Source organism: Salmo trutta, chromosome 10, assembly GCF_901001165.1.
Source record: "Salmo trutta chromosome 10, fSalTru1.1, whole genome shotgun sequence".
In the NCBI taxonomy this organism is placed as follows: Eukaryota; Metazoa; Chordata; class Actinopteri; order Salmoniformes; family Salmonidae; genus Salmo; species Salmo trutta.
This window is the reverse complement of record NC_042966.1, coordinates 20,335,144-20,362,282: the sequence shown is the minus strand read 5'-3', so window position 1 is coordinate 20,362,282 and position 27,139 is coordinate 20,335,144. Positions and strand designations below refer to the sequence as shown.

At 42.9% G+C, this 27,139-nt stretch overlaps 2 protein-coding genes across 6 annotated transcripts in view; both read left to right on the top strand.

Moving 5' to 3' along the window:
• Positions 1-132: 132 nt before the first annotated feature.
• On the top strand, positions 133-16,029 carry LOC115201303 (sn1-specific diacylglycerol lipase beta). The gene is made up of 15 exons (XM_029764820.1): positions 133-872; positions 1,355-1,506; positions 1,735-1,909; positions 11,818-12,085; positions 12,183-12,305; positions 12,405-12,532; positions 12,734-12,860; positions 12,987-13,070; positions 13,156-13,233; positions 13,340-13,420; positions 13,504-13,631; positions 13,746-13,814; positions 14,286-14,358; positions 14,471-14,718; positions 14,862-16,029. Exons 1-15 carry the CDS (start codon positions 778-780, stop codon positions 15,055-15,057), a joined length of 2,025 nt encoding a protein of 674 aa, XP_029620680.1. The 5' UTR covers positions 133-777; the 3' UTR covers positions 15,058-16,029.
• Positions 16,030-17,831: 1,802 nt separating this feature from the next.
• spag9b (sperm associated antigen 9b) overlaps positions 17,832-27,139 on the top strand; it is a 54,783-nt gene continuing 45,475 nt past the window's right edge. For all 5 annotated transcript variants that reach the window (XM_029764815.1, XM_029764814.1, XM_029764812.1 and 2 more), the window contains exon 1: positions 17,832-18,455. In XM_029764815.1, coding sequence (XP_029620675.1) covers positions 18,156-18,455 — 300 coding nt within the window. In that variant the 5' untranslated portion in view covers positions 17,832-18,155. The remainder of the gene's footprint in view (positions 18,456-27,139) is intronic.

The following is a 27,139-nucleotide window of genomic DNA, read 5'->3' as shown; positions in this document are numbered from 1 at the left end:
TTCTATATTATTATGGCTTTTTAATAATTAAAACAATTAATGTTACAATCAAGTATTTTTTTTTAATTGTCTTGGCCTAGACCACAAAACAGTGGAAGCATCTGATAACGAACGAGAAGCGGAACCTTGTTTTCACAGCACATCGTTCGACAGATTTTTTTTTAATAGACACAATCACTAGAAGAAAACAAAACATTTCGAGCAGCATTGTTTGCTTCTGTACTGTACTGGCAGCCTGCTACCGATATTCATTATATTGGGGAGTTTTTATTTTCCTCAGATAAATATGTAAACCTATGTTGTTGACGATGGCTTCCAGGAATTAAATGACCGGTGAAGATGGTGCGCAATAGCAATGGTATCGTTAGCCCACTCCTTGCTAGCTAACGTAGCAAATCGAATTCAAGGAAGCAAAATAATCGAGCTTTTTTTTTTTACGAATCCGTGACATTACAATTTGATTGTGAACAAGTGTGCGGTCATTTAGCTATACACGGGCTCTTATTGAGGGGACATGCTAGCTAGCCAAGAGGTTCTAGCTAATAGCTAGCAAAGCGCGTTAGCCTAAATACGACGAAAGCAAATGGCAACAAAGTGACGACCTTCCCTTTTACGTCAATAACAGTAATTTCACAATCGAAGGTGTTGCGAAATGGCCATCTTAAAAAAGTAGTATTGCTTCTCCGAAAGATAACAAATCAGAACGTTGTCAAGTTAGCTAGCTAGGTAACGTTATTTCTCTCGTTACTGACAGTGATTGTAGTGTAGCTATTTGTCATGCCTGGAATGATAGCGTTTGGTCGGCGATGGGGCATCGCAAGCGACGATCTGGTCTTCTCCGGTTCTTTTGAGCTGTTCGTCAGGGTTCTATGGTAAGTGAGCTCAATTTTAATGGAACGATATTCAAAGCAAATGGAGGGATAATGCATAACTGTTGTCATGTCATACCACGTGCAGTAAATGACAGCTGTAAACGTAGCTGTCAGTAGTCGTAGCTACATAGATCCCACACTCAGTAGCACCTTGTTGTATTCTCTCATTGTTTGTATTTCACTTTCATTTATTATACAAGCATGAAAAACACAACGTTATCCTCCCTGCTGTGCCCAACCCACAACCTGGTAAAGGTTGCTGCACTGACCTCTATTGGGGTGTATTCATTATGCCGAATATGTTGCAAAACGTTAAACAAAAGCAAAAGGAGAGAAACGGGAGGGTCCCAACGGAATTTGTCCAATAGAAACTCTTGTTCTGTTTTGCAAGTGTTTGGACTAAGGATTACACCCCTGGTATTGCTTTGATGTTTTTTAATGATCTAAAAACAATCATGCTGTATTTCTTCACTGCCTTACAGGTGGATCGGGACACTGGCTCTGTACACTCTCCACAAGGGGAAGTTTGACTGTTCTGGTGGGAGAGTTCTACACAGCTACCTGGTGGTTTTACTGGTCCTGTTGGCTTTCATCATCCTGTCTTTATGTGCCATCGTCTACGTCAGCGCTCAAGGTGAACCTTGCACACTTTTACTGTTATGACATGATGAAAGGAATTTACTGTATTATTCACTGGGTTTAGAATTGTGATATTCTAGTTATTATTTTTGTTTACCACCTATAGTAATATATTCAGTGCAATTAACAGGTCTGGTTATCATAACATATGACATAATCCTCCTCTTCACCATGACTCTGAGTTTTACGTTGTCAACATCTCTGATGGTCTTTGTTTCCCCAGGGACCATCACTAACCCGGGCCCGCGACGCTCCATCCCGGTGCTGGTGTATGTGCGGGCGATGCTGTACGTCCCTGAGCTGATCTGGGCCATCCTGGGGGCCATCTGGGTGTCTGATGACAGCCGGGGCTGTGAGCCTGCTGAGGTGGGGGCTGTCATTGCTGCAGTGGTCGCCAGGTGGGTGGGAAGAATGTTTTTTCCTGTACGTATACTGTGGTATGATTTTGGGGATTTTCATGAAATTTAATCCATAGAAGGAACCTTTTTTGACTCCATAATGTTTCATCTGTATGTGCTACAAAGGAAAGTTGGTGTCATATGAAGCTTTACCACTTTCTCTGTATTATTAATATTTTGATTTCAATAACAATGTCCTTACATTAATATATGGATATTGAAAAATGTAAACATAAATATTGAAAATATTCAATTTTTGATTAGGAACATATTTCATATTGTTGAACATAATATACTCTACGAGCATATCAAAGTGCGATTTCTCCTAGTTTTTATGGCCCATTTTATACAGAGACATTTGTATAGTAGGCAATCACAGCCCTCCTTTTACATGTATCAAATCATATTTTCATTGGTCACCAACACATGGTTAGCAGATGTTATTACGAGTGTCGCGAAATGCTTGTGCTTCTAGTTCAACAGTGAAGCAATATCTAACAAGTAATCAAACAATTCCACAACAACTACCTAATACACACAAATCTAAGGAATGGAATAAGAATATATACATAAACTTAGCAAAAAAAGAAACGCCGCATTTTCAGGACCCTGTCTTTCAAAGATAATTCGTAAAAATCCAAATAACTTCACAGATCTTCATTGTAAAGGGTTTAAACACTGTTTCTCATGCTTGTTCAATGAACCATAAACAATTAATGAACATGCACCTGTGGAACGGTCGTTAAGACACTAACAGCTTACAGACGGTAGGCAATTAAGGTCACAGTTATGAAAACTTAGGACACTAAAGAGGCCTTTCTACTGACTATGGGAGTCAAAAACCAGAAGAAAGATGCCCAGGGTCCCTGCTCATCTGCGTGAACGTGCCTTAGGCATGCTGCAAGGAGGCATGAGTACTGCAGATATAGCCAGGGCAATAAATTGCAAGGGCAATAAATTGCAAGGGCAATAAATTGCAATGTCCATACTGTGAGACGTCTAAGACAGAGCTACAGGACGGACAGCTGATCGTCCTCGCAGTGGCAGACCACGTGTAACAACATCTGCACAGGATCGGTACATTCAAACATCACACCTGCAGGACAGGTATAGGATGGCAACAACAACTGCCTGAGTTACACCAGGAACGCACAATCCCTCATCAGTGCTCAGACTGTCCGCAATAGGCTGAGAGAGGCTGGACTGAGGGCTTGTAGGTCTGTTGTATGGCAGGTCCTCACCAGACATCACCGGCAACAACATCGCCAATGCGCACAAACCCACCGTCACTGGACCAGACAGGACTGGCAAAAAGTGCTCTTCACTGACGAGTCGCGGTTTTGTCTCACCAGTGTTGATCGTCGTATTCGCTTTTATTGTCGAAGGAATGAGCATTACACCGAGGCCTGTACTCTGGAGCGGGATCGATTTTTAAGGGGGGAGGATCCGTCATGGTCTGGGGCGGTGTGTCACAGCATCATTGGGCTGAGCTTGTTGTCATTGCAGGCAATCTCAACGCTGTGCGTTACAGGGAAGACATCCTCCCTCATGTGGTACCCTTCCTGCAGGCTCATCCTGACCAGACCCTCCAGCATGACAATGCCACCAGCCATACTGCTCGTTCTGTGCGTGATTTCAGTGAATGTCAGTGTTGTGTCATGGCCAGCAAAGAGACGGATCTCAGGTCTGGGACCTGTTGGATTGGAGATTGAGGGCTAGGGCCATTCCCCCCAGAAATGTTGGTGGAAGAGTGGGGTAACATCTCACAGCAAGAACTGGCAAATCTGGTGCAGTCTATGAGGAGGAGATGCACTGCAGTACTTAATGCAGCTGGTGGCCAAACCAAATACTCACTGTTACTTTTGATTTTGACCCCCCCCCCCCCCCCCCCCCCCTCTTTGATCAGGGACACATTATTCCATTTCTGTTAGTCACATGTCTGTGGAACTTGTTCAGTTTGTCTGTTGTTGAATCTTGTTATGTTCATACAAATATTTAAACATGTTAAGTTTGCTGAAAATAAACGTAGTTGACAGAGGACGTTACTTTTTTTGCTGAGTTTATGAATGTATGGATGAGCAATGACCGAGCAGCATAGGCAAGATGCAGTAGATGGTATAAAATACAGTATATACATATGAGATGAGTAATGCAAGATACAGTTGAAGTCGGAAGTTTACATACACTTAGATTGGAGTCATTAAAACTCGTTTTTCAACCACTCCACAAATTTCTTGTTAACAAACTATAGTTTTGGCAAGTCGGTTAGGACATCTACTTCGTGCATGACACCAGTAATTTTTCCAGCAATTGTTTACAGACAGATTATTTCACTTATAATTCACTGTATCACAATTCCAATGGGTCAGAAGTTTACATACACTAAGTTGACTGTGCCTTTAAACAGCTTGGAAAATTCCAGAAAATGATGTCATGGCTTTAGAAGCTTCTGATAGGCTAATTGACATCGTTTGAGTCAATTGGAGGTGTACCTGTGGATGTATTTCAAGGCCTACCTTCAAACTCAGTGCCTCTTTGCTTGATATCATGGGAAAATCAAAAATCAGCCAAGACCTGAGGAAAAAAATTGTAGACTTCCAAGTCTTGTTCATCCTTGGGAGCAATTTCCAAACGCCTGAAGGTACCACGTTCATCTGTACAAACAATAGTACGCAAGTATAAACTCCATGGGACCACGCAATCGTCATACTGCTCAGGAAGGAGACACATTCTGTCTCCTAGAGATGAACGTACTTTGGTGCGAAAAGTGCAAATCAATTCCAAAACAACAGCAAAGCCCCTTGTGAAGATGCTGGAGGAAATGGGTACAAAAGTATCTATATCCACAGTAAAACGAGTCCTATATCGACATAACCTGAAAGGCCGCTTTGCAAGGAAGAAGCCACTGCTCCAAAACAGCCATTAAAAAGCCAGACTACGGTTTGCAACTGCACATGGGGTCAAAGATCATACTTTTTGGAGAAATGTCCTCTGGTCTGATGAAACAAAAATAGAACTGTTTGGCCATAATGACCATCGTTATGTTCGGAGGAAAAAGGGGGAGGCTTGCAAGCCGAAGAACAACATCCCAACCGTGATGCACGGGGGTGGCAGCATCATGTTGTGGGGGTGCTTTGTTGCAGGGGGGACTGGTCACTTCACAAAATAGATGGCAACATGAGGAAGGAAAACTATGTGGATATATTGAAGCAACATCTCAAGACATCAGTCAGGAAGTTAAAGCCTGGTCGCAAATGGGTCTTCCAAATGGACAATGACCCCAAGCATACTTCCAAAGTTGTGGCAAAATGGCTTAAGGACAACAAAGTCAAGGTATTGGAGTGGCCATCACAAAGCCCTGGCCTCAATACCATGGAAAATGTGTGGGCAGAACTGAAAAGGTGTGCGAGCAAGGCAGCCTACAAACCTGACTCAGTTACACCAGCTCTGTCAGGAGGAATGTTCCAAAATTCACCCAATTTATTATGGAAAGCTTGTGGCCATCTACCCAAAATGTTTGACCCTAGTTAAACAATTTAAAGGCAATGCTACCAGATACTAATTGAGTGTATGTAAACTTCTGACCCACTGGGAGTGTAATGAAATAAATAAAAGCTGAAATAAATCATTCTTATGATTCTGACATTTCACATTCTTAAAATAAAGTGGTGATCCTAACTGACCTAAGACAGGACATTTTACTAGGATTAAATGTCAGGAATTGTAAAAAACTGAGTTTAAATGTATTTGGTTAGGGTGTATGTAAACTTCTGGTTTCAAATGTATGTAAACATTTATTAAAGTGGTCAATGATTTCAAGTCTGTATGTAGGCAGCAGCCTCTCTATGTTAGTGATGGCTGTTTAACAGTCTGATGGCCTTGAGATAGAAGCTGTTTTTCAGTCTCTCGGTCCCCGCTTTGATGCACCTGTACTGACCTTGCCTTCTGGATGATAGCGGGGTGAACAGGCAGTGGCTCGGGTGGTTGATGTCCTTAATGATCTTTTTGACCTTTCTGTGACATTGGGTGCCGTAGGTGTCCTGGAGGGCAGGTAATTTGCCCCCAGTGATGCGTTCTGCAGACCGCACCACCTCTGGAGAGCCCTGCGGTTGTGGTCGTAGCAGTTGCCGTACCAGGCAGTGATACATTTCTTCAGCCTCCTGAGGTTGAATTATAAAATAAAAAAAAGATTTAACCTTGGCAAGTCAGTTAAGAACAAATTCTCATTTACAATGACGGCCTACCCCGGCCAAACCCTGTGCGCCGCCCTATGACGGTAGGAAACAACATCTCCACTTTGCTGATCCTCAACACTGGGGCCCCACAAGGGTGTGTGCTCAGCTGTTGCGCCTTCTTCACCACACTGTCTGTCTGTGTGGGTGGACCATTTCAGTTTGTCTGTGGTGTGTACGCCGAGGAACTTAAAACTTCCCACCTTCTCCACTACTGTCCCGTTGATGTGGATAGGGGACTGCTCCCTCTGCTGTTTCCTGAAGTCCATGATCATCTCCTTTGTGTTATTGACTTAGAGTGAGAGGTTGTTTTCCTGACACCACACTCCGATTGCCCTCACCACCTCCCTGAAGGCTCTCTCGTCGTTGTTGGTAATCAAGCCTACCACTGTAGTGTCATCTGCAAACTTGATGATTGAGTTGGAGGCGTGCATGGCCACGCAGTCATGGGTGAACAGGGAGTACAGGAGGGGGCTGAGCATGCACCCTTGTGGGGCCCCAGTGTTGAGGATCAGCGAAGTGGAGATGTTTCCTACCTTCACCACCTGGGGGCGGCCTTGCGAGGGTTAACACGTTTAAATGTCTTACTCACGACGGCCACGGAGTAGGAGAGCCCACAGTCCTTGGTAGCGGGCTGCGTTGGTGGCACTATATTATCCTCAAAGCGGGCAAAGAAGGTGCTTAGTTTGTCTGGAAGCAAGACGTCGGTGTCCGTGACGTGGGTGGTTTTCTTTTTGTAGTCCGTGATTGTCTGTAGACCCTGCCACATACGTCTTGTGTCTGAGCCGTTGAATTGCGACTCTACTTTGCCTCCTATACTGACATTTCACTTGTTTGATTGCCTTGTGGAGGGAATAACTACGCTGTTTTGTATTTGCCATATTCCCAGTCACCTTTCCATGGTTAAATGCGGTGGTTCGCGCTTTCAATTTTGCGCGTACGCTGCCATCTATCCACGATTTCTGGTTAGGGTAGGTTGTAATAGTCAGTGGGTACAACATCTCCTGTGCACTTCCTTATAAACTCACCCACCGAATCGGCGAATACGTCAATATTATTCTCTGAGGCTAGTCCTCATGTGCCAGTCCGCGTGATCAAAACAATCTTGAAGCGTGGATTCCGATTGGTCAGACCAGCGTTGAATAGTCCTTATCCCGGGTACATCCTGTTTGAGTTTCTGCCTATAGGAAGGCAGGAGCAAAAGGGAGTCTGGTGTTTTGTGGGTACAATTTAATGAAGCTGCCAGTTGAGGACTTGTGAGGCATCTTTTTCTCAAACTAGACACACTAATGTACTTGTCCTCTTGCTCACTTGTGCACCGGGGCCTCCCACTCTTTCTATTCTGGTTAGTGCCAGTTTGCGCTGTTCTGTGAAGGGAGTAGTACACAGCGTTGTACTAGATCTTCAGTTTCTTGGCAATTTCTCACATGGAATAGCCTTCATTTCTCAGAACAAGAATAGACTGACAAGTTTCAGAAGAAAGTTATTTGTTTCTGGCCATTTTGGGCCTCTGTACCCCATGTAGATATTCCATTAAAAATCAGCCGTTTCCAGCTACAATAGTCATTTACAACATTAACAATGTCTACACTGTATTTTGGATTAATGTTATGTTATTTTAATGGACAAAAAATGTGCTGTTCTTTCAAAAACAAGGACATTTCTAAGTGTACGGTAGTGTATATATTTACCCAAAAAATATATGGGGGATTGGAATTGATGCAGACAATTACATTGATACAACAATCTATCCTCAATATTAAAGCTGATCCACCCCCTAAATTATTATTAAAAAAATAAAAGTAATAAAAAAAAAAAAAACATCAGCAGAGGGCGACCAATTTGAATCCATTTTAAAATTCGCTATGGTAACGCTTATAAATGTATCATAACTCTACATCTAGTAGAGATCCCACTCTGGAACTTTTTGCCCGTAGAGTATGTTATGTTAAACAATATATTTACAAATGTGCCAATCTAAGAATGGTATATATTCAATAATCATGTTTATATTCATTTTTTTATCGGAATCAAAATACTACTCGTATTACAGAGCAAGCGGTAAAGCTTCATGACACACATTTTTGCTTTGTAGCACATACAGATGAAACATTATCCTGTCTTAAAGGAGGCCTGGGTAAATTAAATGAATTATTTCTCAATTGTGCTTTAAGATACAATCGTCAAATATTTTAGGCAGGGCAAACCTGTTTTGATTTTTATGATATATCATCAAAATAAATCAACCACAGGACGTTTTTACTCATTCAGCAGTTTTTACCAGATTAAGTACAATACCATTGGAAATTTATGTTGAAAGTTCTATTTATATTCCTAAAACTTAAATTGAAAATGATGCTTTTGCTGCTTCCTGTTAACAAGACACATTGATAATAGCCCAATGTCAAAACACAGTTTTAGTGTCCAACTCAATAAACAATATTCAGAAAGAGTTTGTGCTATATTGAAAACCTAAAGTATTCTATCTACACGTAATCATATTACTTGTATTTTTTTCTAACGAGCACCATATAAACTGGACACAATCATTTTGTTTTGACAAATGGCAAAAATCACTCATCAATTAGGAGGGATGCGCTGTTGAAACTACCACAAGAAAAAATAAATACATCACTAGTTAGAGGACAACCTGCAGAACAGTCAGTTACATTTTGAAATGTTGCCTTTTGATACAGGCAGTTTAAAAATACTTTAAAGTACTACTTAAGTAGTTTTTTGGGGATATCTGTACTTTACTTGACTATTTATATTTTGGACAACTTTTACTTCACTACATTCCTAAAGAAAATAATAAACTTTTTACTCCATACATTTTCCCTGACACCCAAGAGTACTCGTTACATTTTGAATGGCTAGCAGGACAGGAAATGGTCCAATTCACACACTTATCAAGAGAACATCCCTGGTCATCCCTACTGCCTCTGCTCTGGCGGACTCACTGAACACAAATGCTTCATTTGTAAATTGTGTTGTGCCCCTAGCTCTCCGTACATGAACAAATAAGAAAATGGTGCCGTCAGGTCTGTTTTTAATCTAGGGAATTGGAAGTTATTTACACTTTTACTTTCAATACTTAAGTATATTTTAGCAATTACATTTACTTTTGGTACTTAAGTATATTTAAAACCAAATACTTTCAGACTTTTACTTAAGTAGTATTTTACTGGGTGACTTTCACTTTTACTTGAGTAATTTTTTATTAAGCTATCTTTACTTTTACTCAAGTATGACAATTGGGTACTCTTTCCGCTTTTGGTTAGAGTGTTGGGCCAGTAACTGAAAGGTTGCTAGATTGAATCCCCGAGCTGACATGGTTAAAATCTGTCGTTTTGCTCTTGAACAAGGCAGTTTAACCCACTGTTCCTAGGCCATCATTGTAAATAAGAATTTGTTCTTAACTGACTTGCCTAGATAAATAAATAAATTCCACTTCTGGATACGGGGTCACCAAAACAGAAAGGGCAACGCAACACTGTTTTGTCAATTAATCCTATTGATTATCACTTTGAAATCAATTGTGCGAGAGGGGGGATATGAGGTTGCTTGTCCTGTTAACTAACACAGCTAAAAAACACACAGAATCTGGGAATAATTTGTACATGACTGGTTAGAGGATAATTTTTGGTGTTACACTTATTTTTTTTAAAATTGTTAATCACTTCCATCGATATCACTCTGAAATCAAAAGAACAGGCAAACGTTTGGTGTAGTGCTGTTTAAACTAACACTATTCAAAGGCCACACGGAGTAACCTATACACGTTTGGTTAGATGAGAATTTGTAGAAGGCTTCTATTTATATTTTGGAATGGAGGATGTTGATTTCGGGAGGCTGCCATCACTGAAAAGGGAACAAACCACTTCTGTTACCTTCAACGAATCACGACCCGCCATAGGATATCAACAGTGACAACGGTTGGCTGTTATTTAAGGGATAGTTGGACTGTTAAATTTGTTTATTGGTGTGTGTGACCAGCAGCTTTTGTAAAGAGAGCGCCCTGAGTTATTCGTGCCATTTGAGAAAGAAATTGATATCTGCGTTCTATATCCTGCGACCCCCAGTGCATATGACAAAATCAACAGTACATAACCAAAAATATTGATCTGTTTTAAGCAATCGATCTTGTGTCAACATGTTGACTATAAACTTTTACACTAACATCACCAATCTGAGGTAAAAGGGATGTGTAATTCGCTCCAATTCGATGTGGTCAAAACGTCAGCTTGTGTACACTGAACAAAAATATAAACACATCATGTAAAGTGTTGGTCCCATGTTTCATGAGCTGAAATAAAATATCCCTGACATTTTCCATACAAACAAAAAGTGTATTTCTCTCAAATATTGTGCACACATTTGTTTACATCCCTGTTAGTGAGCATTTCTCCTTTGCCAAGATAATCCATCCAACTGACAGGTGTGGCATATCAATGAGCTGATTAAACAGCATGAACATTACACAGGTGCACCTACTGCTGGGGACAATAAATGACGAGACCCATTGTCGTGCTATTCATCCGCCGCCATCACCTCATGTTTCAGCATGATAATGCACGGGCCCCATGTCGGAAGGATCTGTACACACTTCCTGGAAGCTGAAAAAGTCTGTTCTTCCATGGCCTACATACTCACCAGACATGTCACTCATTGAGCATGTGTGGGATGCTCTGGATTGACGTGTATGACGGCGTGTTCCAGTTTCCACAAATAACCAGCAACTTCTCTCAGTCGTTGAAGAGGAGTGGAACAACATTCCAAGGAAATGTTGCGCTGCATGAGGCAAATGGTGGTCACACCAGATACTGACTGGTTTTCTGATCCACGCCCCTATCTTTTTTTTAAAGTTAACTGTGGCCAACAGATGCATGTCTGTATTCCCAGTCATGTTCAATCCATAGATTAGGACATAATGATTTTATTTCACTTGACTGATTTTCTTATATGAAATATAACTCTGTAAAATATTTGAAATTGTTGCGTTTATAATTCTTGTTCACTATAGTAGCACATCATGGAAAGTGGTGTTCTATACATTAATTAGATATGGCAAGATAATTCAAATGAAAACTCACAGATTTGTTCAATAATCACAGATTTCTTACTAGTTTAACCATTTAGAGATTTAAAAAAGTATCTTATGCACAACTTAACCTGGCGCTCTAGAAAGAGCTCCCATAGTGACTGTGCAGCAGCCCATTCATTTGACTTCTCTAAATATTTTTATTTATTTAATTAGTCAAGTCAGTTAAGAACAAATTCTTATTTTAGAATGACGGCCTACCCCGGCCAAACTTTCATCTAGACCGGACGACGCTGAGCCAGTTGCGCGCCGCTCTAATACACTTCCTAATATTTAGTTGCACGGCCTTTTGCCCTCCAGAACAGTCTCAATTCGTCCGGGCATGGACTACAAGCATAGCTTTCACCTGGATTCACCTGGTCAGTCTTTGTCATGGAAAGAACTCTGTGTATGTCAACAATCCTTCCTCCAAAGGACCCTTCTATAGATTACATTTAGTGAGAATCCAAAACATCACGGTCCTGTTTTGTTCTAGTTTCGTGAGGAATCGCCCATATAGGCCTACATGCTACCTGAATATACAGTACATTGGCAGTTTACATTATGTGAAACATTGTCATCTCCCTCCATGGCAGTTGGATCCTGCTGCTGTCCACAGGGGTGGGAGTGCTGTTTGTGTTCGACCCGCTGGGCAGCCGCCTTCCTGGGCCTCCGTCCCAGGAGCAGCTAGGGGTAAGGGACCTGGAGAGCAGTGAGGGTTCCCAGCTCCTGTCCACCGCCCGCTCCGTGGCTGTCAGGGTGTGGGAGAGCAGGCTGAGGCTCCTCTGCTGCTGCCTGCCTCAGGATGAGAGCCACAGAGCTGCCTTCTCCAGCATAGCTCAGCTAGTCAGCGGATTCTTCTCGGTGAGTAAGGGAAACAGAGTGTGTCTGTGTACATCTTGTCGGTCAGTGTGAGACAATTTTTTTTTTTTTAACTAATCATGTTTTCATTGTGTGTTAGGATACAGACCTGGTTCCCAGTGACATTGCAGTGGGTCTGGCTCTGCTACATCAGGAGCAGGATAAGAAGGAGCAGTGTAGAGATCCAGACGAAGTCCTGCCTCACAGCCCCTCATCACCTATCGTAAGTACTGGAGTCAGTCTAAAAGTCTGTCAATCCGTCCAAAAACAATCAGTGCGTCCATTAAATGAATCAATTACAATTTGTGTGTGTGCTCTGCAGGCGGAGGATCTTGAGGCAGAGCTGGAGAAGGCAGCCCACTGTATGCAATTTGCTATAGCAGCGTATGGCTGGCCCATGTATGTCTACTCCAACCCACTCACTGGAGCCTGCAAACTCAGCGGGGACTGGTAAGATTGTTACACCTCTAATTTAACGTGCTCATCCTTCTCGATTTTTGAGCCGGGGTGTGAAACTAATTTGGCCTCTCTTTGTTAACAGCAATATCTAGAGGAGTGGACACCAGTGCATTAACTAACTACATAAACAAAAACACAAGCATACCTACATATGCACTGTAAATACTTGTATGCCCGTCTACTGTGTTTCAGCTGTAAGACCCAGTCTGCTGAGTATGACATTGTCGGAGGAGACAACATGGGCTGCCATTTCTCCTCCATCCTCCACAGCACCGGCCTACAGTACAGAGACTTCATCTACGTTAGCTTTCACAACCAGGTATTTCGACTCAGGGCAAATCGCAAGTGAGATCCTATTCCCCATTAGTTTGCTACCTTTGGCCAGTACTGAATTCTCTACTGATGAAATGTAACCCTGTGTGAAATGTAACCCTGTGTGTTCCAGATCTATGAAATTCCATTCTTTGTGGCTCTGGACCATAAGAGAGAGGCAGTACTGGTGGCTATCAGAGGAACACTGTCACTCCGGGTGAGACTCCTCCATCACTCTGTTCCACCTATCTATCTATTGCTCTCTATCTCTCACTCACTCGTTCATGTACATTTCTGTGCAGGATTTGCTGACTGACCTGTCTGCAGACTGTGAGAACCTCCCAGTAGAGGGAGTGTCAGGAACATGCTATGCTCACAAGGTGGATAGAATAGTCACATGACTTCATCTATTGAATTTACATTTCTATGAATTTCTCAGAACATTCTTTATTTGTAGATAGGAGCTGTAACCTCTGTGTTTCACAGGGCATGTCTCAGGCAGCCGGCTACATCTATAAGAAACTCCTCAACGATGGCATTCTGAACCAGGCTTTCACCATCGCACCTGTAAGCCTCCTTACCTGTCCTCTCTCTGAAAAAGTACATTCGTTGTAACCTTAGAAGCGCTAACTGTGTGTGTGTGTTTTCAGGAGTACAAGCTAGTCATCACAGGCCACAGTCTTGGAGGGGGTACAGCCTCTCTCCTGGCCATTCTATTACGTAGCTCCTTCCCCAGCCTACAGTGTTACGCCTTCTCTCCACCAGGGGGACTCATGAGGTACCAACACACATTCAAATAATTCATGCTTAGCATTACATCAAGTGAGGATTTAATTTTGTGTAATGTACGTAGTATTATTCAGATTCATTTTCCTTTGTGCTCCCTCTGCAGTAAAGCCCTGGCGGAATATTCCAAAGACTTTGTGGTGTCTGTGGTGTTGGGGAAGGACTTGGTGCCAAGGTGAGGAGAGGAGCCACTTTAGACTGAGATGCCCCCCTCCTGTCATGTGCTCTGTACTCCCATGTTTATCTCAGACAAATGGTTCCCCTGAAACAAACTGTGTTCTACTAATGTTTCTCAGTATTACACATTATTATACTAGTACACACAGTGGACCAGGATAGGGATTCGGAAACTCTTGTTGTATTCATGTGTCAGTGTGTCAACTCAAGTGGAAAGTCCTGCTTTCTGAGTCTGCATGTGAAAGTGCTGTGGTGTAGAGGCTATTCCTGACTCTGAACGATGGAGACGCTATATTTAGGATCTGCCCCCTTATTACAGGCACACAGAAAATGAGAGCAACTCTCCCGCCCTCTCACTCTTTTCTCTCTCCCTCTCCTCTCGGAGTTAGAGTTCAAGTGCTTGTTCTGTGTTTTGTTGAAAGCACAGATTTCATTCATTTTTCCTCTCCTCCACTTCCATCTCTCTCAGGTTGAGTTATCCCAACATGGAGGACTTGAAAAGGAGAATATTAAAAATGGTTTCTAATTGCAATAAGCCTAAGGTGAGAAAATTCAAATCCAAAATTGAATTTATGAATCAAATAAGTTGGGCAGAATCCTAACTTTGGAGAGGGACCCTTATTATTTCTGATGACTTCTGTTTCTCTCCCTCAGTACCGTATCCTACTCCAGGGCTGTTGGTATGAGTTGTTTGGGGGAGATCCTGATGACTTCCCTACTGAGATGGACAGACGGGAGGAGGAACTTAGCCAGCCGCTCCTGGGGGAGGAGACACTGCTGATTCGTGGCTCCTCATCCTATCATAGCCTGGCTTCCGAGGACTCGCCAGTACACTGCGCCCACCTGCCACTTTATTTACCAGGACGTATACTGCACATTACAGAGGATGGTCCATCACGGAGGTGTGTATGGCGCACACACACACACACACACACACACACACACACACACACACAAAATACATTACACCCATATTTGCCTTTGTCATTGACCAAAGTTTTTGTCCTCCACTTTTTCTTCCTTCCCTCCTTCATCGCTTCTCCAGGTCCTGTTTTTCCCAGGTGCGTTACCGGGCGGAGTGGTCCAGTGAGACAGCGTTCCGGAGTGTTCTCATCAGTCCTAGGATGATCGCCGACCACATGCCTGATGCTGTACTCCGATCTCTCCACAGTATGACACAGGACAGGCCCTTCAACCTCTGCCCCTCATCGCTTAGCAACAGCCACCTCAACGTCATCTGAGTCACACTGCTACACACATACACACACCTGAACAGGGCGAGCCTGACTGTCTGTTGCAAGGCTGTCCCCAGTCCTTTGGTTCCAGTTTCATCTCTCCCCCCCCGTCTCAAGTCCCCCCCCAGTTTCTGTCCCTGTTTTGTCCCTACTCCATGACCAGGATACTCAACAGCGACGACAAAGGGACAAGACAATTGGACTCCTCGATTAAAGGACTGTGCAGGACTGTCTTTCTCATTAGGCCTTTGGAAAGGGGGTTGTCATTTGATTATTTATTTATGTAGTAAACATTTGTTGCCATTTCATTGGTTATTGCTATCTTCTTTTGAGTAATTCCATGAACTGTCATTGTGTCCTTATCATCCATTGTGCTCTGTGCACATACTTAGATAGCATTGCAGTGTTACTGTAATTCCAAAAGTGTACATTCAGATTTTATTTTTTTTAGGCTGCTGGTTTTGAGATTATTTTTTGATTATGTAACTATGCTTTGTCTTGTGTTGAATGTCTAAAATTGCTTGAGGTAGAAGTTGTCCTGGACCACAGATCTAAGATCAGATGATCCTCCCCCCACTCCTTACCCTAACCATAAGGGCGAAGAGCAATATCTGACCTTGTATCAGTGTTAAGGGGACATTTCTACCTACTCAAATCAGGGCCCTATTGGCCTATGCATCGCAGATCAACAAGTCTCACCAATACTCCCAATGCTTGACCAGATTGTTTTGCCCCATATATGCAAAATGAGTAGTGTATGAAACAAATGAGTTAATTGGCATGAAAACAACTTCTAGGTGATATGAGGTAGCCTAAATGACTCCAGTCTCATAACACATGTTCTGTTAACATGCCATATACATACTTTAGGTAATTAAACATTGAAAAACGAAAGTCAAAGTAATGGTTTACACCTTGAATCGTGTATTTGTGATGACAGACTCATCCTACAAATAAACTTGTCATTAGTCACTGCAGTAATTTTTGTATTTGGAGGCTGGTTTACTTACTACCAGTCAAAAGTTTGTACACACCTACTCAAGGGTTTTTCTTTATTTTTACTATTTTCTACATTGTAGAATAATAGTGAAGACAACTATGAAATAACACATGAAATCATGTTGTAACCAAAAAGTGTTAAACAAATCAAAATATTTTATATTTCAGATTCTTCAAATAGCCACCCTTTGCCTTGATGACAGCTTTGCACACTCTTGGCATTCTCTCAACCAGCTTCACCTGGAATGCTTTTCCAACAGTCTTGAAGGAGTTCCCACATATGCTGAGCAGTTGTTGGCTGCTTTTCCTTCACTCTGCGGTCCAACTCATTCCAAACCATCTCAATTTGGTTGGGGGATTGTGGAGGCCAGGTCATCTGATGCAGCACACCATCGCTCTCATTGGTCAAGTAGCCCTTACACAGCCTGGAGGTGTGTTGGGTCATTGTCCTGTTGAAAAACAAATGATAGTCCCACTAAACCCAAACCAGATGGGATGGCGTATCGCTGCAGAATGCTGTGGTAGCCATGCTGACAGTATCACCAGCAAAGCACCCCAACACCATAACACCTCCTCCATGCTTTACAGTGGGAAATACACATGCGGAGATCATCTTCACCCACACCGTGTCTCACGAAGACACGCCGGTTAGAACTAAAAATCTGAAATTTGGACTCATCAGACCAAAGGACAAATTTCCACCGGTCTAATGTCCATTGCTCATGTTTCTTGGTCCAAGCAAGTCTCTTCTTATTGGTGTCCTTTTAGTAGTGGTTTCTTTGCAACAATTCGACCATGAAGGCCTGATTCACACAGTCTCCTCTGAACAGTTGATGTTGAGATGTGTCTGTTACTTGAACTCTGTGAAGCATTTATTTGGGCTGCAATTTCTGAGGCTGGTAACTCTAATGAACTTATATTCTGCAGCAGAGGTAACTCTGGGTCTTCCATTCCTGTGGCGGTCCTCATGAGAGCCAGTTTCATCATTGTGCTTGATGGTTTTTGCGACTGCACTTGAAGAAACTTTCAAAGTTCTTGAAATTTTCCGTATTGATTGACCATGTCTTAAAGTTATGATGGACTGACGTTTCTTGTTGCTTATTTGAGTTGTTCTTGCCATAATATGGACTTGGTCTTCTACCAAATAGCTATATCTTCTGTATACCCACCCCCCACCTTGTCACAACACAACTGATTGGCTCAAATGCATTAAGAAGGAAATAAATTCCACAAATTAACTTTTAAGAAGGCACACCTGTTAATTGAATTGCATTCCAGGCGACTACCTCATGAAGCTGGTTAAGAATGCCAAGAGTGTGCAAAGCTGTCATCAAGGCAAAGGGTGGCTATTTGAAGAATCTCAAATATAAAATATATTTTGATTTGTTTAACACTTTTGGTTACTACATGATTCCATATATGTTATTTCATAGTTTAAATGTCTTCACTATTATTCTACAATATAGAACATGGTAAAAAAATAAAATTAAGAAAAACCCTTGAATGAGTAGGTGTCCTAAAACTTTTGATAGGTAGTGTACATTATTTACTAAACATTTGCAAAGTCCCCAAGCAATTTTTAGAGACTACCTGTTGAGTTAAAGCAACAGTCCAGTGATGAGGCACATTGAATAAAGTTGACAAATTAGAGATATGAACAATATTGATGTGGACAGTGATATTGAATGAAACACTTAAAACGGATTACCGGTACATTTCCTCCACTAGATCCCGCCCAGCCCGTTTATAGCGTGTGACGTCAGCGTGACTGGCCAGTCATCGACAAGAACACAGAAGCTCATCTGTTGGGAAGTCGGGAGGAGAACGAACTGTAAAAACCGGAGCCAAGTAGAGACTGCTATTAAGCCCCCTTATAAGTCAACCGTCCATAGGAGAAAGGGACCGCAACTTGTTTAACGTAATTTATTTTTCTCTTTAAAAAAAAGTAGCTAACGGTAGCTCAGTTAGCTATACTTAAGGGACACTATTTGGTCTCGCTTCACAAATAAGGATAAGGCAGTTTGCCGCTGGCTGGCTTTCTCAAGTAGCTTTTCCCTCGGCTAACCTGCTAACGTTAGTTTGCGAGAAGAAAAGGAGGCAAGAAAATGGAGTTGGACGATGGAGTTCTCTACCAGGACGACTCTGGTAGTTCGGCGATGATGTCCGAACGGGTGTCGGGTCTGGCGAGCTCCATTTACCGGGAGTTTGAACGGTTGATCGGTCAGTACGACGAGGACGTTGTGAAAGAACTCATGCCGCTTGTCGTCGCGGTGTTGGAGAACTTGGACGCGGTGTTCGCGGAGAACCAGGAGCACGAAGTCGAGTTGGAGCTCCTAAAAGAAGACAACGAACAACTTGTTACCCAGTATGAACGGGAGAAATCGCTCAGAAAATCTGCAGAAGAGGTGGGTTTGAGTCTTCGACTGTCAAAGAAAGGGGGAGAGAAAGACAACTTTCGCAGACAGACCACGAAACTGATCGAAAAACTGCTTGCTACTGCTAGGCCACTCAAGCTAGCTTTGACAGTTCAAGCGCAAGTAATGTTCAACAACAAGCACAGACTGTACCCAATAATGTAGCTACTATTCCCATGAGGTCAATTTGCACATAGCAGGGCCTATTGCCTGTGAGAACTTGCAAACAGTTATGTATGGACTAGATTGCTTGCTAGCTTTAAACCCCGAAAGTCAATGTTGGTAAGAACGCTATAAAGCTACAGCGTTCTGAAGCTAGCAGGATATGTCATCTGGTTGCAACAGCTGATGACAAGGTTACATATTACTCATTTGACACTGTTGCTAATATTGTGGCTGGTGACACTAAAGAAATTTGCTTAATGGGTGGTTTTGTATGCACTTTTTTTTTTGTAGACTAACTTGCTTAATTTCATGCCCGTTGTCCAAACTGGATGCCAACTCCTGCAGCCATGCATTAGTCAGCATACAAATGGAGCTACACCCAAAGGGAATTATGCTGACAGTATATTCCAAACCTGTCAGTGTTTCTCAAATAATGGGTCAGGACCCAGTGGTGGGTCGCGGCTGACTCCCTTTAGGTCACTGCTCTAGATAGTTTGAACCTTTGCCGTACAGCTTTCTGGCTAAAAACATTTGTCTGGTTGACTTGGTAGAGTCAGATCGACCATAAGAGCAGTTGCCAAATGAGATTTGGCCATCCCATCCAAACCCCAAATCCAAAACAGGAGTGTCATTGGAAGTTTGAGCGCCACCTTGTCTCTTTTCTCTCTCTCCTGTTTGTTTGTTCTGCCACCACACACTGCTGTCACTCCAGACAATGAGACTACTCTCTTTCTGTCCCTCTTTCATTCCCTCTCTCTCGCTCCCCCCTCTCTCTTTCTCCCCCATCCCCCTGCCTTTCACCCACCAGGCCAGGGGTACTCAACTACTATTTGAGAAGGTCCAGTGACATAATTTTCCTAGGTGGCAAAAGTCCGGATGGATTTCATCCGTTATCGGCGCTGTGTTACGACGTAGTAACAAACATAGTCATCTACGACTTAGCAAACATGTTGTTATATAAAATGTACATTAAATGAGACTAAGTATTTGAATTAATTACAACTTTATTTTGAATGTAAACACGTGCAACATTGCTGAAGAACAAAGGTGGATGCATAATTGTCTATGTAAAAAGTGCACATGGGCCTTGAATAAAAAAATATATAAATTAAATAAAGTGCATGTTTTCTGGAGAACAAAGGAGAGAAAATAGTAATCTGAATGCACAGAATGTCACTGTGGGCCATGCAATATTCATGTGTGTCACTCTGGGCCTTGCCCTTGCATCAATGAGAGAAATTACACTTTGTCTCCTGCCAATACTTTGAACTTTGCCACAAATGGTGTGAAAGCAACTCTGAGACACTGGTGCAGGTGTTCATTGGTGAGCCTGGTGCAGTATTTGTTTAAAAAAAAAAAAAAAGTTAGGCACAGCGGTCTAAGGCCCTGCATCTCAGTGCTAGAGGTGTCACTACAGACCCTGGTTTGATTCCAGGCTGTATCACAACCGGCCGTGATTGGGAGTTCCATAGGGCAGCGCACAATTGGCCCTGCGTCGTTAGGGCTTGGCCGGGGTAGGCCGTCATTGTAAATAAGAATTTGTTCTTAACTGACTTGCGTAGTTAAATCAAAACAATTGTGGAGAAGGCTGATTCACAGCTGTATGTGGAGCCAAACATGGTCAGGATGTATAGTGCCAGTTTCTTGAGAACAGGGATATCGGCTGCAGGCGCCATCATTTCCCAGAAAGTGACAGGGTCACAATCACCAGCCTACTCCTTCAAAGACACATTTTCTTGCAGCTCAATCAACTCCATTTGCGGTGATGCAGCATCTACCCATCTGAAGATCTGTTTTTGTTTCTTCTGACAACTTTGTCACATTTGTGACCGATAAAGGGTTCTGGGGATGAGCAGCAGCAGCTCTCATCCAACAGTGATGTCATCAAAGCGAGCCTTGAAGTTATCCATCAGCTTCTGGATGACATCAACATAGTTGGGAACGTCTTTGTCTTCCTTCATTTATACGAGAAGATTGGGAAGTGGACACATTTTCCCTAGAGATCATTCTTGAAAAGCTCAAATTTCTTCTGGAAAGCCCGGACTGCTGTTATCATATCACACACTGTGTTGTCCCGTCCCTGCAGCTTAACATTCAGTTGATTAAGGTGTGATGTAATGTCTGTCAAAAATGCAACTGTTTTCGTCTTCTCCTCATCTTCCAAAAACTGAGTTGCCTTGTCACTCTTTTGCTCTGATGAGAAAGCTTTGAGTCCCTCCCGAAAGGCCCAAAAGCATTCCAAAACCCTGCCTTTGCTGAGCCATTTGACATTGTTGTGCAGTAGTAAGTCATCAACTGGCATTGGCCTCTCAGAATGCCTCGTACCAGGCGGTTTGGTAGGGATGCTGTTGCTCTCAAAAAGTTGATCAGTTTCATCATCGTTGTTATGACTTCAGAATACTCTTTTTCCCAGACTGGCACACAGGACAGATTGATGGATAATACACTGTTATGATGTCAGGTCAGGGTGGTCGTCTTTCAAACGTGCAACCAGTCCCCTCCCTCTTCCTATCATGGCTGGAGCTCCATCTGTGGTGATGGGACCTCTGACTTCAGATCTCTCCCCCTTTTTTGTCAGCATCCCTTTGATGGCCTCATGGATATCCTCTCCCCATGTGTGTGTGCTTCTAGATTTGTTAAGCCCAACAGCTCCTCACAGAATTCCTTCTTTGTTTTGTTATAACATCTGACAAACACCAGAAGCTGGTTATTGTCAGTGTTATCTGTTCGTCCACAGCTAATGAAATGCATGCTGAATTTCTGAATGGCCTGAAAGTTGTGAAGTTAAATCTTCAGCTAATATTTCACTTCTCCTCATTGCTGTGGGATCTGTTTGTTCTTTTCCCAGAGCTCATCGTTTTGTTTACCTTCAAGCAAGGTGTCAGCACCTTCGCAAATGTATTATTTTACCATCTCAGCGTCTGAAAATGTTTTCCCAAAACCCAAGCTATCCTCAGTGAACACTCATTGCACATTGTTGGGCTATCAGGGAATTGACAAGGACATTGGTGTACCTCTCATATTGGAATTTGAGTAGGTTAATCTTGTTTGTTCTCACCTCCGTGTTCAGGGGATACGTCTGATCCAAATGACTATGCCTGCTGTCAATGGTGCTTATTAACATTGGCACTTTTCATGAGGGCTGCGGACTCAGTCAAATCTTTGTTTCTTTCTGCTTGCTTTTCCCAAGCTTCTACAGAGGATATTTGGATTGATGTGATTGGCTAAGACGTGGCCTCTTGTATTTGCATATAACCACACGTTTGGTTTAGACGTGGCACTAGTAAAGGTGGGCGTTGCTTCGAGAGAGAGGTTGCTGAGTTAGAGGCCGCAGCGCCCGGTTGATTTAAAAATAAAACATTAAAAAAAAAAAATTTTTTATAAAGCTGTCCACAAAATGTGATGTCCGGTCTGTATTGACCTGCGTTCCGCCCGTTGAGTTTGGCTGCACTAGGCTATCTGCATGTCTGTCTCTCTCTGTCTCATCACACTGTTCTAGTGCTGTTGTGATTCACCCCCCCCCATCCCATGTCGTTATTCCCATAACTGCCAAAGTGAAAGCTCCTATCCTCTCCTAAAGATGGGTTAACAGGTCAAGTGATCCTTTGTTAGCAGCAGCAGTGCTGTAGGCTTGTCCTGCATCTGTGTTTTTAAGCTGTACTTGAGCCATGTTTAGCTTTCTCTCAGCCTGCCGGAGAGTTCTGTATATGAACACGGCTTAGGAGACCTCTGTTGTAGTGTTGGTTATGGCTTGTGTGTGTCAGGTGCTCTGCCCTTTCAACTTCCTTCACATCAGCGAGGTGTGCATTTAAAAAAATTCGTGTTAACTAGGACATTATAACACCACTTAGACAACAATTGAAGGTCACAGTGGTAATGTTACGAATCTTTGACTGATCCTTCACTTTGTCCTGTCAAAGGGCATTGCCTGCGCTAACTGCTTTCCTTGCCACCAAAATGAGAGCTTATGTAGTACATTGAGTACAAGGCCTAGTTTTGATTCAACATGTCATGATTTGAAAAGTAGGGTGGAGCTGGGTGGGGACTGATTTAACGGGTTTGTGTCTCCCTGAAGTAATTTGCTTTACACTGCTCAGGCTTGACTTTCTCCTCAGAGCTGCAGTTCAGTGGAGTGTGGAAAGACGAGCTCAGAGTCTGGTCATAAAGCTTCATAAGTAGTTAAAGCTGCAATATGTAACTTTTTGAACGACCTGACAAAATTCACATAGAAATGTGTTATAGATCTGTCATTCTCATTGAAAACAAGTCTAAGAAGCGGTATATCTGTTCTATATGCACTATTTCTATGCTTCTCGTTATTAAATTATTTTTTTTTCACTTTTTTTTGTACACCAGCTTCAAACAGCTGAAAATACTAGATTTTTGATTATGGAAAATATATTTCACAGCGGTTTAGATTGTGCAATGATTTTCTACAGTTCAAAAGAGTTGAGAAACCAGTTGTCCTGTGTTAGATTCTTCACCAGTGTTAGGCCTAGGTGTTTACTTTGAGGTTGAAAACACTATGCTTAATTGGCTTTACCCACGCCTGGCTAACTCAATGACATCAGTCATGTTGGTCATTAGGCTCTAGAAAACCATCCAATCCACATTCTCATGGCTGTAAAAACCCAAACACCTGCTTACTAGACTATAAAGAAAGACATGATGGTTCTCAGCCTGTAAACAACACTGCAGACAGACGCCCCAAGTACTTCTTGGGACAACCCATTAAATGCTGTTGGGACTCAACTGCCAGACACAAACAGTCCTAGTAAGTCCAGTGTAACACTGGTCTCTCCCAGAGCTGAGCCCAGTGGAACTCTTCCTAGACGGACTGTGACTCTACACTATAGACAGGGAGAGGAAGAGGGCAGGGCCAGGCAGGAAGTTGCTGGGAAAACAAGACTTAGTGAGTTCCTCTCTACGGCCAGGATGCTCCTCACACCCATTCCTCCTGACCCCTGACATCATAGGGTCACGGTTCAGAATGATAATGTCACAGGGTGATGACAGAACTTAGAAGGCGACGTCAGAGAGTCGTGTCATACCTGCCAACGTCAGTCAGGCTCTAACCAAAAATCCCCTGTTTCTTGTGCCAGGTATCTGTTATCAAACAGCATTTATCAGGAGCAATTTAAAAGCGTAAAAGCATGTCATTAAATTGGGGCTGGAAAATAGAGGTCGGGTGCGTTCATCTAAAGTGCACGGTTCAAGAGTCAACTGTAATAGGCTACATCCCCAGTTCTTGTCCCAGAAAACAAAACGCGAAGCGGATGTTGATTTATTTCCCATGTTATAGCACACAATATTTTACATACAGCAGGTTTTTAAAGGAACAAAGAGTACGGTCTGCTTCGTGTGTTCATTTTTGCCAAGGAAAAAATATTGCGATACTGGTATTGTCACAGCCCCCTATTGAACCTGGTTCATTATTTTCAATCAAGACCGAACCTGTTAGCCCCACAATTAGAGGCCTTTTAAGCATAGTTGACACACACACACACACTGACCAAAAAGTTATTTTGTTGGCATTTACGTATGTCCCCATTACCAGTAAAACATCATCAAAACCTATTTCTTTCACTTACTTGCTGTGCTGTTTCGTTGTTCAGTCATTTCATTCTCAACCAGGTTTTCATCATACATGTCGAGCAGTGACGTTTCAGCTCTGTCTGGCCTTTTCTGTCGTGGGTCCTCTTTCTCGGTGTGCACTGTCGCAGTGTCCGTTTCCATCTTGTCCAGCTGTGTCTGTGACATTTCATGTGAACCCTGTTTCTTGTCTGCATCGAAGTAGTGGTTCTTGTACCTAGCATCGAGCATGGTGGCGACACAGTAAAGAGGCTCAGAGGGAAGGCCGCTGAATCGCTTGTTCACAGCCTCTAGTAGAGTACTTTTGTAAGTTTTAACCCCACGGTCTGTCTGCAGTTCTGTTGAGCAGGCGTTTCAATGCCATGACAGAGGGTATCACGTCTGCTGCAGGCACAGTTGATGAGCTTATTTCTCGAGTCAGTTGTTCAAACAGAGCTAGGAATATGTGCTCATGTTTTCAGTGAGAGTCCACTGATTTGTAGTGATTGTTGCAGGTAACTCGTCGGTTGCGTACCCGCCAAGCACTCGTTTTTGTTCCAGCAGGCTCTCCATCATGTAAAAAGTACTGTTCCATCTGGTGGAAACATCTAGCTTAAGCCTTTTCGTTTTCACTCCAAGCTGCTCCTGTATTGCTTGAAAGTGGCTGTATGCTAGCTGTGAGTTTCAAATGACCCACTATCTTTCTACCTGTTGCCACTGTGTCAGATATGCTGCGTTGGGTCAAAACACCTTAGTTCACAGCCAGTTGCAGCGTGTGTGCCATGCATGGCAAACTGGCGACTCCGCATTCTTCCAAAGCCTTTGTCATGTTCCGTGGATTATCACGTAGCACAGCGTGTACTTTGTTCTTGGGGATTTTCCAAGTTTCAAACATGTTCTCAAATGCCATTGAAGTGGCAGCAGGCGGTATGACAACCAGCACATTCTTGAGCATGCAATACATCTTTCCTCAGTACGAAATCCTCGTCGACCCACTGTGTTGTCAGCATGCTCATGGGGCTGACATCGCTGGTCCAAATGTCAGTCGTGAAGCTAATAGCAGTGACGCCCATAGCAAGTAGCTCATGGATGTGCGTTTCAACAATACTGTGTAACTCCGGTAGGGCAACATCTGAAAAATAGCGCCTACTCGGTAGTGTGTGCCGGGGCTCGAGGTGCTCGACCAGTCGGCAAAAGCCAACAACATCCACGACAGAGAATGGTTGATTGTCAAGGGCAATGAATTCCATTACCTTGGCGTTAATGGATTTTGCCTTTTGAGTTGTCTCGCTGAAATGGTCTTACTCTTTCAAATGACTGCTCGACTTGAACTTGTTTAGTTGTTGGAAGTGTGAGCTTAGTTTTAGTCGCTGAACGTCTGGGGGTGATGAACTTTCAAATGAGTAATTAGGTTTGTGGTATTGAAAGATTTCACTTTCTCCCCTCTGGAAATAATAGTAGCACAAACGTTGCATATGGCCTTTTTGTTATCTTCCTTTGAAACTTCAAAGTAGATCCACACAGCAGACATTGTGGGCCATATTTTTAGCTAATATCATCCGATTCCGATATATCGTGCATCCCTAATAAACAGTAACAGCAGCGTATGTGATGAGTCAAAAGAGTTTGTGCATTGACCCTTTTTGCACTTAGTCCGGGTAGCTGGTAGTTAACTGTTTAACTAACTATTTAGCAGTCTTATGGCTTGGGGGTAGAAGCTGTTCAGGATCCTGTTGGTTCCAGACTTCAGGCTTGTTGCACTGGTACCGCTTGCCCTGCAGTAGCAGAGCGAACAGTCTGATTTGGGTGGCTCAAGTCTTTGACGATTTTTAGGGCCTTCCTCTGACACCACCTGGCACAGAGGCCCTGGATGGCACAGAGATCGGCCCCAGTGACGTACTGGGCTGCACGTATTAATGTCTGCAGCGCCTTGCAGTTGGCTGCCAAGCATTTGCCATACCAAGCGGTGATGCAGGCAGTCAACATGCTCTCAATGGTGCAGCTGTAGAACTTTTTGAGGATCTGCGGGCCATTGGAAAATCTTTTCAGCCTCCTGAGGGAGAAGAGGCATTGTCGTACCCTCTTCACGATTGTGTTTGTGTGTGTGGACTATGATAATTCCTTAGTGATGTGGATACTGAGGAACTTGAAGCTCTCGACCCGCTCCACTACAGCCCCGTTGATGTGAATGGAGGTGTGCTCGGCCCTCCATTTCCTGTAGTCCAGGATCAGCTCCTTTGTCTTGTGGACGTTGAGGGAGAGGTTGTTGTCCTGGCACTACACTCCCAGGTCTCTGACCTCCTCCCTATAGGCTGTCTCATCGTTGTCTGTGATCAGGCCTACCACCTTTGTGTCATCTGCAAACATAATGATAGTGTTGGAGTCATGCACAGCCATGCAGTCGTGAGTGAACAGGGATTTGTGATTTGGACACACATACTTTTCTGCCTTTCTCTGGTTGAATACCCCCCCATTGTTTTTACACTGCTGCTACTTTCTGTTTATTATCTATGCATAGTCACTTTACCAATTACCTTGATTAACCTGTACCCCCGCACATTCACTTGGTACTGGTACCCCCTGTATATAGCCTCATAAATGTATTGTTACTTTTTGATTGATTACATTTAACTTTAGTTTTATTTATTTATTGAACCGCATTGTTGGTTAAGGGCTTGTAAGTAAGCTTTTCACGGTAAAGTCTACATCTGTTGTATTCGGCCCGTGACAAATAACATTTGATTTGAAATCTAACCCTGACTGACAACCTTACAATCTTGCTTACCACAAATGCATGGCCCTTTTTAGTGACTTTCAGTATGTGATATCTGATCTTGGCCAATCAATCTCCTATTGTAACGGCTGTCATGAGAGAGAGTAGACCAAGGTGCAGCAGAGTTAGTGTTCATCATGATAGTATTTAATTAACGTAAGAACAC

Coding starts and splice junctions, on each gene's coding strand:
- LOC115201303 (XM_029764820.1), top strand. CDS start 778: ATGCCTGGAATGATAGCGTTTGGTCGGCGATGGGGCATCGCAAGCGAC. Junction 1,910..11,817: donor ATTGCTGCAGTGGTCGCCAG/GTGGGTGGGAAG, acceptor CCTCCATGGCAG/TTGGATCCTGCTGCTGTCCA. Junction 13,815..14,285: donor GGGAAGGACTTGGTGCCAAG/GTGAGGAGAGGA, acceptor CATCTCTCTCAG/GTTGAGTTATCCCAACATGG.